At 27.2% G+C, this 13,567-nt stretch overlaps 1 protein-coding gene across 1 annotated transcript in view; it reads right to left on the bottom strand.

Moving 5' to 3' along the window:
- The window catches only part of LOC117174821 (methionine--tRNA ligase, mitochondrial-like), a 25,987-nt gene that overhangs the window by 9,291 nt on the left and 3,129 nt on the right, over positions 1-13,567 (bottom strand). Inside the window, exons 2-4 of the mRNA XM_033364201.1 lie at positions 8,122-8,283; positions 4,697-4,971; positions 2,990-3,221 (exon numbers count right to left, since the gene is read on the bottom strand). Coding sequence (XP_033220092.1) covers positions 2,990-3,221; positions 4,697-4,971; positions 8,122-8,283 — 669 coding nt within the window. The remainder of the gene's footprint in view (positions 1-2,989; positions 3,222-4,696; positions 4,972-8,121; positions 8,284-13,567) is intronic.

Genomic DNA, 13,567 nt, shown 5'->3' with positions numbered 1-13,567 from the left:
GCACTTTTCTGAAGGATTAAAAAAACTTGAAAAGCGATTGACCAAGTGTATAGACCTCCAAGGAGATTATGTTGAAAAATAAAAAAAAATTTACCCAAAAAATATTGTTTTTATACTTCATTCTAAGGACTTATTGAACTACCCTCGTAATTTAGAGAAATTCCAGCGAATTCATAAATTCAAGAGAGTTACCAAGAATTTAGAATAAATTTCTAATATTTCAGGGTGGTTTCCAAATGTCTTCAAATCTTTAAAACTCAAACAAATACCTCACTTATCATGAATAAATTCTTTAAAATCCACTAAAATATTATAAAATAAAATCATACGTCTTGTAAAAACGTTCCTTATCCTCAGAAATTCTAGAACATTCTTTATCCTCAAATATTTTAAAAGCTTTAAAATCACTTCAATTTAAGGAAATTAATTTACAAAATTCTTAGACGTTTTTTTAATTCCTTTATATATTTTTAAATTATTTAAATCTATTAAAAATTTATCGGAATCTTTAAAAATACCCAGAAATATTTCAAAGAATTCAAGATGGTTCAAAAATATGTATAGACCTGAAATGTATAGTGATTAACCCTCAAATTAATCTATTGAGTAAAAAGTGACTAATGTGATATTTTAATTTGAAAAAGTGACTAATAGTGACTGTCAGGCAGCCCTGATTATTTGTTACAGTTACTACTTACATACATTATCCGATTTTTGCGTTTTTCAAATTTGCTTTTTTCAACAAAAAAATTTTTTTTTGAAAAAAAGGGCACTTTAGGGACCTTAATTGAATATACAGTACAATAGGAGATATAGGTACCGGTCTGAGAGGGCTGCGCAAAGAAAAATAGATATTTCAGTGTGTGCATTTAAATCTGAGAAAAACGCCCAGTTTACAAACAATATTTATTCATTGAAATACCGAATATTTACTTGTCAGAGAAAAATCTACAAACCTACTGGGTACAAAGGATACAGTGGATAATCATTAACTAAAAATATTAATGTACGTAAAATAATTGATTGAATTATATGAGTAGTTAGGACATTATAGGGCCAAAAAATAGAATAAAAGTTAATTATCATTGTTTTATTTGTGCTCTGAATTAGTGATTATCCACTGCATGTTTCATTATTCACTGTAGGGAAGTTTCCCCTAATTTGTATAATTTTAGCTTTTCTGGATTTTATTTCTTCTGACAAGAACTTGCATTACAAAAAAACCATTCTGAGGTATTAAAAATAATTTTTCAAGTGAGCCAATGCTAATTGTTTTAAAAAAATGATTGTCTGGAAAAAATACTACCTTCTTGCATTTTTCCTTAGGACTTGACCATTTTAACTACAACATTCTTAGAAATTAAAAAACCCAAGAACATAGTGATGAAATGTGGACAGCACACTCTTAAATTTGTCAATTCAAATGTTAAAAATGTTGATACCTTCTTAGTTTGTTCAATTTGAAAATTTTTTACAATAAAAAAAATAAATATTAAAAACAGTTCAACCATTATAACTATACAACTCTGAGATTTCTGCATTGGTTAGGAAAGTTATAAAAACATTTAGGCTAACTGAGAAATGTATTACACCGAAAAAATTCAACGTTTATACACCTCGATTTTACCTAAAATAATAAAAATGTAGGCTATTGCCTGAAAATAGTTAACTACAGCAATCAATTTTTTATTTTCCCTTACCATTAATATTCAAAGACCAAAATTTGTATCTTGTAACATTTTTAATATAGACTTTCTGTCATAAAATGAATAGAACAATTTTAAATTCAAATGTAATAATTATATATTTATTTTAATAAATAAATATTACTTTTCTACTGTCAAAGATGAAGTTTTAATCAAAAGGGACAAATTTTCTGTCCAAATAGACAAGTTTTTAACAAAACAGTTGAATTTTTTACAAATAAATATGACTTTTAACCAAATACTGGACTCCATTACCTAGAAGCACGTATTTTCAATCTACAAAGATAATTTTTTTACAAAAAAGACGTATTTTCAACTTAAAAAAAAAATCAATTTCTAACTAAAAAAGAGTAATTTTCAACCAAAAATCGAAATTTTATTAAAAAACATTATTTTTAAAATGACAAGAATTTTTAATAAAATAGTCAAATTTTTCAACCGAAGAGATGAATTTTTAACTGAAATAATGAATCTGATATCAAAAAAATCCTTTTTTACAAAGTAATTCAACTTTAATCCAAAAGCTGAATTTTCTGCAAAACATTTTTGAATTTTCAACACGCAAATATTAATTACATAGTAAAAAGACGAATTTTCAACCAAAGAGATGAATTTTTAAATAAAACGATGAATGAAGAAAGATTTTTGAATCAAAAGAGAAAAAAAATTTCATCGAATTTTTCAGTCAAAAGAGAAGAAAATTTCAGCAAATTTAAAAAAAAAATAGTGGAATTTTCAACCGAAAAAGATTTCAGTTGAATTTTTAAAACCAAAATAGAAACTTTCAATCCAAAACGAGAAATTTTGAACCAAAAATGATGACTTTTTAACCAAATTATTGAATTCGCTACCAAATAATACAAATTTTACCTAAGAACATAATCGTCAGAAGGAAGCAGGTGAAAATAAAATAAGCATGAATACAAGGTAAATAAATTCTTTGAATCTGGTAACATTTTTAAAATAAAACATTTTACAAACGGAATAAAGCAATTTAAAACTAAAATTGTACAATTATTATCTTTGACAGTTATTTAAAGTGTCTCCCATTGAAATTCCCTGAGTTATGTCAGATTTTTTTGTTCAAAATCCATGACTTTTTTCCCTGACTTTCCCTGTCCAATAAAATTCCTTAAATGTTCTCTAATTTACAGGTTTTTCCTGGCCTACGGCCACCCTGTATTAGGAATAAATCTTCAAAAAAGGAACTTAAGAGACTGCAACTGAATAATAGGTAACCAGTCTGTGAAGCCTGCTTAATGTATAATAATTCAATTTTTTACCATCTTTCAACCAGTGTTTCAAATCGTCCTGGAAAGCGCTGAGGCGGAATTTAAAATTATCTTCTTCGGCCCACTCGACAGGATGCCCAGATTCCAAAGATACTTTCATAGTTTCTCCCTTATTATTTTTCTTCTCTGTAATGTCTGCATCAGAGAGAAAAGCTTCATCTGCTACACAATACCACCCGCTATATTTTCCTGAATAAATGTGTCCTCGCTCACTTAATCTGTTCTAAAATTATTATTTCATTTGTAGATTTAAAATTTAATGTTTCGCATGGGCGATGCCCAGACGCTGCCATTGACCCTTGCCAACAGGAGGGTTCATTGTACTAATAAGGAATAAAATAAAAAGCAGAACAATTCTTAATTTTGCAATTAAAAATATATAAATATTATATTAGAAATCCACGTTTTTTGTTGTCAAAGCTTCTAATGTTCTACAATTTCAAATTGCTATTACATAAAAAATTATTATTTATATCATATTTGAATTTAAAATTTAACTTTAAAATTAAATTAAATTATAAATTTAAAAAATTATGATTTAAAATTATGATTTATAATTAGATCATTTTTTTGAAGATCAAACAACATATTCATCATCATTTTTACCCGTTAAAAGTGGAAGAATTTTCAGTTATAAATCTTTCAAAATTGAATCACTCTTAAAAAACCGTTAAAACAAGTAAATTAAAATGTAAAAAAATTCAAAATTAAAAAATGCCCACTACATTCATTCTTGAAGTTTTCCAATCAAATAATTTTCAACTTTAAATATTTCTTTTGTTTTTTTAATCTGCAATTAAAAATTGGACAATTTTAAAATATTACATTTAAACTCTAAATTAAAAAAAAAAAGAAGAATGCAAAACAAGATTGTTCTATACGGTTCCAGTTTCTAAATTCCACAATTTTAAGTTATCCAAATTAAAATTTTTTTTTAAGTTGAGTTTGTAATATTCAATATCTGGGAACATTTTCAAATAAAAAATAGTTCAATTTTCGATGCCTAGTCCTAAAATCTTCTCATTTTTAACGTTTGGATTTGAAAAATTAGTTTCTTGATTTTTTATTGTTTTGAATTTATTCTGGTTACATTGTTTAAGTACGAATAGTTGTTACTGAAAATTTTGCAACCACCAAGTCTTTAAATTTTATATTCCAAAGAATTGAAAAAAACTTGATAATTGTGGACGTTTGAAATAAATCAATTTTGAATATTTAAATAGAAAATTATTGAATTTAAAACTATTAAGGTGTTTTCAATATGAAATTCTGCCATTTCTCTCAAAACGAAATAACTGTCACTTTTAGCATTAAAAATGGAAGAATCCTAAATACCGTAAACATTTCGATTTTATTTATTCTAAAACCTACACTCGCAAAAAGCGAGTGGAAAAATAGGAGCTTCAACATGGACAAAGTGAATGTATTTATTTGGAAATTATTATTAAAAAATTGTCTGCACATTTAAAAGAATCAAAGATATGTTCCTTAGTTCAAAATATTTGATGGCCTGAAAAACACTTCTAATTTTTAACTTATTAAGGTAAGTAATACATTGTCATAATCGCCAAAGAAAGTACGTTTCGAATATAATATTTTTAAATAATTACTAATCGAAAAATAAGAAAGTTTTTTTAGGTAGGATTTCGCAAAGAGGGCATCGCCCGTTTCTAATATTTGGTAAAAACTTTTATTTACCCAAAAGTGATGAACCGCCTCTCGGTGACGAACCTCAGTCGTTCGAATGAAATCAGAATATTCTACATGAAAAGTATCACACATATTTTTAAAACTAAGCGAAATTTTGTCACAATATTCCTTTGTAGGAAGTTTATTCAATTCTGCTGCACGCTGAACTTTCGTTCCATGCTCGTCTGTTCCTGTAGTTAAAATTGTTTTGTGTCCTAACATTGAATTAAACCTTGCTATCGTGTCCGCTAAAGCGGCTGTATATAAATGCCCGATGTGTGGAACTGAAAAGTTAAAAATGGTGAAAAAACGTATAAAATAAATCGTGAAAATTTTAGGACTCAGACTCAGTTAGGATATTTAAAATAGTGTTAATAGTAGCATACATTTTTAAAATAGTAGAAAAATACTCATGTAATTCTACCTAAAAAAGTGATGTTAGGAAATAAACAGCTTGAGGGCCCGAGTCTCAGCGCGTTAGTTGCATCAGGTTGCGTCATGCGTCCAAATCCAACCTAAATTGTGCATGCAATTCTACCTATTTACGTTTGGATTCCCTCAATTTACGATCAAGACGAAGGCAAGATATGCCCGAAACCGGTCTTATATTGGAGGTTGAGTGTATTTCGAAAATATCGGACGCATTCTTGTCAAAATCCTGATTGGTTGCAAAACTGCGCAAATATATATTAAAAAATTATGAATTTCTGCACCATCAATTTTGTGAATCTAAATGTCCAAATATGTAAGTAATTTTATTACAAGATTAAAATTATTTATAAATGTTTCTAAAACATTACTGATCAAAGAAAACATTTTCATTTAAAATGATTTTTCAATATTGGAATATAATTGTGTTCTTAAAATTCGCTGCCACATTATATCATTGTTAACATTTTCACACTTTTAAAGGAACGAGAGAAATTAAATTAGGGACGAAAGCCAGTACCGCCAACAAGAAAACGACCGGTATCGACAATTAAATTTCGAGCAAAATTTTTAATGATTTAGGTTTTATTTTAAATATTGTTTTTTAATTTTGAATATTTCGAAATATATCGAGAACAAAATCTGGAACATTATAAGACGTTTTTTTTATTTTGTAGGATTGTAAAAATGTTAGGAAACCCGAATTGTTTTAAAAGATATCTAGAAGTTTTTAAAGATACGAAAATATTTGAGATATTTAGACATTTCTAAATGTAGATTATTTAAGATTTTGAAAAAAGAAGCTTTTTAAGAATTTTGAAAGAGAAAGCCAAAAAATCTGTAGATTGCTACGCAAATTTATCATTTTTTTATTATAATATTAATTTTAAAAGTATGTTTTAACAATTTTCAAAACATTTACAAAAATGTCAAAGAAGAATCTGCAAAGTTTCACAAGCAATTTTTATAATTTCGCAGAACTTTACTAAAATTCTAAGAAAAAATGGGTTGATTTTAAAAATATTTGAGAATCTTAGAAGTTTTAAGGAAATTAAAAATATTTGAAAACTTAAAAAGATTTCCGAATGTTTATAAAATATTTCTAAATTTCTTCTAAACTTCTCAAATACCTCAAGGTCTTTTAAACTGACTTGAATTTTCCCAATACTTTTTAAAATACTGTAAAATACAAAAATTTTCTTCAAGATTTTCTAGATTCTTTTTCGACACATTAAAATCTCAAAAAATTTAAAATAAAGGGAAACCCTTTCAAATTTTAAATGAGCCTAAAAGTTTTTAAATCATTTTGATCCTCGGAACTTTGCTGAAAATCCCTTGAAATCTTATAAATTTTCCCGAAATCCTTGAAATTTCATTTTATTTTTTCCATAAAGTTCTCTAGAAATCGGCTGGAATAACTTCAAATTATTTAAATGTCATTGATATCCTGGACACCTTAAAACCCTTTGAAGTTTTCTGAAATCCTGAGAAATTCTTTGGAAGCCATTAAAAGTGTTAAAATGTGGTTAAATTCATTAGAATTTTTTTAAAATATACCCTGAACTTCTTAAAATTCTTCATATCAACTCTTTATGTTCTCAACTTTAAATCTTCCAATTATGGCTCCTTTTGCAGTTGTACAATTTGAATTATTTAAATTCGAAACTAAACAATTTATTCTAGTGTTTAATTTTGTACGTTTATTTTAATATTTATTTTAGTGTTTAATTTTAGTGTTTTAGTATCAACTTGATTCTGGATTATCAAACGCTTTTAATTGTTTGTAAATGAATTTTTAATTGCTAATCAATATAAAATAAATCGACAAAACTATCAAGATACTATGAATTTGTCCATTTTTCAGTCCTAAATTATTTGAGTTCAAAAGTTTTCGAATTTTTTTAAAATTACACTATTGAAGAATATTAGTCATCACAGTAGCTATTCTCGTTAAAAAATACATTTTTCAAATATAACACAAATTCTTTCACTTACTTCTTAAAATCTGTGACATCTGTCAAAGTTCTATTAAAAATTATGAAGTCCCATTAAATCATATAAATCCTTTGAAGACTTTGACATTATCTATAATTCCTTGAAATATATTTTAATACTTTAAAATCTCTACAGCTTTGTAATCCGTTAAAATCCACTGAAATCTATTAAAAATCCTTGAATTCTATTGAAATACTCGGAAATTTATGGAAAACTCTCTAAGCTGTTTTTAAATCCCTTATAATCTTATGGAATCTTTTCATTTCTTTTGAAATACTATGAATACATTAAATATTGAAATCTTTTTATTGTTCTGAAATCTGACGCAAATCATATAAAATTATATTGAAATCTGTAACATCTTTCAAAATTCCTTTAAACATGTTTAAAGTTTTGAAGTCATCTGAAACCCCATTAAATCCCATGGAATCTGTTACCCTTTTGAAGTCCCTAGACATTTTTAAGATCTTAACATTTCTTTGAATCTTTTGAAATACCCTGAAATCTTTAAAATCCTTTGAAAGCAATTCAAACTTTTTAAATCTTTCTGTCATTGGAGATCCTATAAAATCGCGTAAGACTGGTAAATTTCCTACAAATTTCTTATAATCTCGTGATCTTCAACAATTTTCAAAACTTCGATATCCTAGTAAATCTCTTTAATTCTCTTGAAATCATTTAAAATACCCTAAAAGCTTTGAAACCCCAAAAACCCCTTCAAATCCCTGAAATCAGTTAAAATCCCTTGAAATCTGTTGAAATCTCGTAAAAATTTTGAAAATCATTAGCAATATTTTAAACCGTTAAAAATATTTTTTTAATCGATTCTTTAAATGGCGGATATGTTATTTTATTCTGTCTCGAATTTTTGCCAAAATAGAAGCAAAGTAGTGGCATCGCTAAAAAAAATGTCAAATAGTATTAATAGTGTCGTGAGTCCGAGCCCCGAAATTTACTTTTTGTTTAAATAAAATAAGGCGCCTCTTAAAATATTATACAATAAAGCCTACCATTATTTACGTAAAAAATTGGTGTCGTCACGTATTTATATTCTGAAGCGGAAGTTGAATAAGATCTACAAATCTCCCTGTGAAAGTGATTATATTTCCATAAAGCGGTTAGAAAACTCCTTGTCGATTGTGTAGACGGTCTTACAGCCGCAGGGACTTTGCCTGCAAAAAATAAAATACTAAGATATTTTTTTCCTGCACTTTCATTGTCTGAAACTTTCAAAATGTAAAAGATAATGATTAAAACTCTTCCTTTAAAACCCTAAACAAATATTTCAATTACTATGCTTTCTAGAACATAAAGCATTTAATTTTTTAAAAACTCTAGAAACATTTATAATTTTCTAAAAATATGTACGGGAGCGTTCATTCATCAGGTGCATAATTTTCAACTAAAATTATGAATCAAGTAGAATGATTAAATATTTGACCAAAAAGATATATTTTTAACCAAGAAGAATAATATTACCAAAAAAAATGTTTAAAAAAAAGTTAATTTTCAACCAAAAATGGAATGATTACATTTTTTGTAAAAAAAAAAGTGCAACCAAACAGATGAATTTTAAATTAAAACTATATAATACTCAATTCGAATAAGTTATTTTTTCAGATAAAAAATTCCTTTCCACAAAGAAAAACTAACTTTCAATAAAAAAAAGTTTCAAAAAAATAATTACATTTCAGCTAAAATGATGAATCTTTGAATAGAATAATTAAATATTTGGCAACAAAAAAATGGTAACCAAGAAGATGAATTTCTACAAAAAAAAAACTTTCAACTAAAGAGATAATCTCCAACAAAAAATTGAATAATTATATTTTTAGTAAAAAATGAATGTTCAACCAAACAGATGAATTTTTTACGAAAAAAATGGAATATTCAATTCGAAAAAAATAGTTACATTTTCAGTTTAAAAAATTTCCTGTTCATACAAACTAAAAGCACGTGTTCAAACAAATAGCTTACTTTTCAACGTATGAAATAAATTTTTTATTAAAATGATCAATCTTTAACCAAAAAAAAAGTCATTTTTAACAAAAGAAATTAACTGTCCACCAAGTGATTTTATTTTCAATCTAAAAGAAGAATTTCAATTTAATCATGAATATTTAAATGAAATATTTCAATTTATAAGAGAGAAAAAGCATTTCTAAACAAGACGATTAATTTTCAAAGAAAAAGATCATTTTCTGTAAAAAAATCGATTTTTTTTAACAAAATACATGGATTTTTAAATAAATAGTTGAATTTTCAATTATAAAAGAACAAAATTTATATCCAAATTGTTGAATTTTGAAGTAGAAAAGATCAATTTGCAGTAAAAAATGAAAGTTACACTTTCAGTCAAAGGAATTAATTTTCAACCGAACTGATGAATTCTGAAGTAAAATGATGAATCTTCAACTGGAATAGTAGAACTTTTTTCCAAAAAGATTACTTTAAAACCGAATAGATGTCTTCTTATCCAAAAAGGTCAATTTCCAGCCAAAAATAGAATAGTTAAATTTTCTGTTAAAAATATCATTCTTAACCAAAAAAAAAGGTATTATCAACAAAGTAGTTACACTTTTAAATAGAGAGTAATTTTGAATTAAAATTATGAATCTTCAACCAAACAAATTGTTTTTTTTTTTTAAATAAGAGTTTAATTATTAACCAATTAGTGGGATTTTTATCTAAAAAAGAATACATTTTCAATGAAGACTACAACCAAATATTTAATTATAATTCAGAAATATTTCTTCTTTGAAATACTACTTCTACTCTTAAAACTAATTGAAGTCCTTTTTTTTATTTAAAATTTAGAAGATCGAATTTTCAAATTGTGACGAATTCTGACTCTGTCCTAAACTAAAAACGATAATCATTTTCTAAAATTCCCTGTTTTAAATCAGGATAAATCAGGAGTAAGCGAATCAAAGGTGATAAATCCATTTTTCGAAAATGGTTTTACATTTTTAAATCATCGTTACGTAATTAATGGACGCTCCCTAATCAGCTATGACTATTCTAAAAACATTTAATTCTATTTAATTGTGTTCATACTTAAATTTTATACTACACTTTACAATAAAATCGACCGTTTAAATATAATTTACAAAAATAAATCCGTAATTAAGAAATTGGTATAGGTCCTTCGTAAATAAAACAAGAATGACTATCCATGAATTTATTCTATGTAATTTCTAGGCCTATTTACAAGTTTAACTTCCCCGAAAATTTCTCCAGGCTTTAATTTTTCTTCTGAGCTCTATTTTCAGAGGTTAAAGAAATAGTTTCCAAATTGGCGACAAGATCCATATGTTTAAATGCATCCGGTTTTTCCGTGAAAGTTTGCAGCAATTTCAATCGTTGAGGATCGTCCGAAAAGTAGTACAATTGCAATTCATTTGCCAAACACTGAGCTTCGTGAACCTGAATCGATTTCGCATCGAATTCTCCTCGCATCAAAACGATTCCTTTGCTTTCCTTGAGTTCGCTAAAGTGAACAATAGTTAGGCATTCAGGGGCGTTGTCTTTGTGGGTCTGGTACCACAATAAAGGAGTCATGTGAACTTCTGATCCATGAAACTGAACCATAATGAATTCGTAGCCTTTTTCTCTCGGCAGTGGTAGCAAAAACGTAGGATATTTCCTTCCGCGTTCAAATAATTTGTCATACTGTTCAGCAGTTAAAATTCCAGATATGCAATCTTTTTGTTTGTGATACTCGTGCCAAATTTTGGTAATTTCTTCCTTAGTTTTATCCTGAATTAATTCGACTTTCATTATACTGCTGAGCTGGGCTTCTTTCTTTTGCAAACCTGGCTCCACTGATGGTTTCGCCTCCGTCCTTTGAAAACTTCTTTCACGGGCACGTTTTTCTTTAACATTGAATTTGTTTATGTAGATTTTTGCGAAATGAGGATGCAGTAAAAAGTAAATTATGTAATAACTAATTATTTACTAAATTACATTTTAACTATATTTCATCCGAAACTTCCATGATAACCCCTGCTTATTATTTTTTTTATTGTTTAATGTTAGGGAGCGTCCATTAATTGAGTAAAGCTTGGGGGGGGGGGCATATTATTCATTTTTACTGGGGGTGGAGGGGGCAAAGAATTTCTGACCTAAGTTTCCTTCTAATCATTTTTTTTAATATGTTGATTGAAACTTGTTTTGGCTGTTAAAACTACTTTTCAAGCTGTTACACATCACATTTTTTCTTGTTTTATTTCTTTTTTATTATGTAATATATTCTTTGAAATCCTCTGAATTCCATAGATATAGTGAATAGTCTTGTGAAATCCGTTAAACGATTAAGCTCCATAGAGATCCCATAAAAACTATGGAAATCTCTTAAAATTCTTTGAGATTCCATCAAATCTGTTCATATCCTAGAAATCGTCTAAAATCGCCAAAATTCATTAAAAATCTCTTATAATCCTTTAAAATTCGTAAAAACCCATTAAATTTTTAGAAAATCTGTTAAAATTCTTGACATTCAGTTACATATTTCGAAATATTGCGAGATCCATTTAAATCTATAAAATCCATGAAAATCTATGGAATCTCTTGAAATCACTTAAACTAGTTTAAACCCCCTTAGAATTTCTCAAAATCCCTTAGGATTTTTTATATAATCAGAAAATTCTTTTAAATCCCGCTAAAGCTTTTAAACTGTTTTAAAATCCTCTAAAATCCGTGAATCTGATCAAAATTCAATCAAATCTTTAACATTCCATTACAATGCTCCGAGATCCTTTAAAATTCGAGAAAAGACTTCGATATATCCTGAAATGAAATCCCGTAAATTCTTTCGAAATATTTGGAAATTTCATAAAAAAATGTGAAATCCTCTGAAATCCCGTACAATTGTTTGAAATCCTTTCAATCGCTTATAATCCTTCAAATACGTAAAAATCCTTTAAAATATCGGAAAAGGGTTCAAAATGTTCAAATTCCGTGAAATATTTCGAAATATGATTGAAATATGATATGAAATTTCTTAAAATCACTTAATATCTTTTATATAATTCGAAAATCCTTTGAAATAGCCTGAAATCTGATAAAATCCTTTCAGATTTTCCAAATACCAATAAAATGAACTGAGATGCTTCAAAATTCCTGAAAATACTCAGATATCTCTTAATTTAAAACCCCGGGACTTTCTTTGAAATATTTAGAAATTTCTTAAGATATCTTAAATACCTTGAAATTCGTGAAATGGCTTAGAATCCTTTAAAATCCTTGAAAGTCCCTTAACATATCGGAGAATCAGTTAAAATGGTTGAAATACCGTGAAATATTTCGAAATATATTCTTGAAATCTATGCAACTTGTCGAAATCCTTAAAATACTTTATACATACAGTAGTCGGAAATCCTTTGTTCTTTTAAAATCATACGAAACCCTCTAAAATGAGTGGATATACTTTGGAATATTTAAAAATCCCGCGCAATCGTACAAAGCCCGTTAAATCTCTTAAAATTGGTTGAAATTTCTTGAAATCATTTAAAATGCCTCGAAATTTTTTGAAATCTCACTCACGGTAATAATAATTGATATATTGTTAATGTATTGATTAAAAAAATTTAAAATCTTATGTAAGAAGGGAGGGACATCACAAAAATCTTATAAATCCTTAGAATAGGGGAGAAGTGGGTCTAACATTTGAAAAATCATTCTTACGTAATTAATGGACGTTCCCTTGGAAACTGGAACAAAAGTTTAGGTATATAGTTTTAAAGCTCTGTTCTAGAGAACCAAGGATTATATCAGAATTAAGCAGACAGAAATACAAAAATTTGCAGATTAATCAGTGTCGATTTCGTGTTCCAAAGGAATAAAATCATTTTTTGAACATTTATATTGTACTGCTTTGATTTCAGATTAACATAACTATTCAAAAATAAACAATTCTCATGATAGTAAGGTGTTTATAATTAAAACATCTTATGAATGAAAATGATTCTAAATTGAATAATTTTAAGCAAAACATTTTTCAAAAATTAACCGTTTAAAACTTTTTAAAGCTCACATTAAAAGACGAAAGTTGTAGCTCTTGAAACAAATTATAATTTTTTTCCAGTTTCATTGTCTGATCGATACCGTAGTAAGTTTTATTGATTGATTCAATAATTAACACCCATAAAATCAATATAAAAGCACAATAATATCATGTTTTTACAATAACCTATACCACTATCGATATTTTAAGCAGGAAACTACTTTATGAAAAAATGAAAGGAAACAAAAGTACAAAAATTGTCAACATGAGAAATAGTAGGGGGGAAATGGTATATGATACAGATGGAATACTAGAGGCTTTCAGAGACTATTTTAGGAGACAATTCGGAAATGAAGCTATAGGACACCACAACTGCGATGTTGAACATGATGCGTTGGAAAACTCAATTGAAAAAGTCTGTGTCACTGAGGTTAGGGATATAATTAAGAACT

This window comes from Belonocnema kinseyi, chromosome 6 (genome assembly GCF_010883055.1).
Source record: "Belonocnema kinseyi isolate 2016_QV_RU_SX_M_011 chromosome 6, B_treatae_v1, whole genome shotgun sequence".
NCBI lineage: Eukaryota > Metazoa > Arthropoda > Insecta > Hymenoptera > Cynipidae > Belonocnema > Belonocnema kinseyi.
Note: the sequence above shows the minus strand (reverse complement) of the source record. Positions and strands in the feature narration are given on the sequence as shown.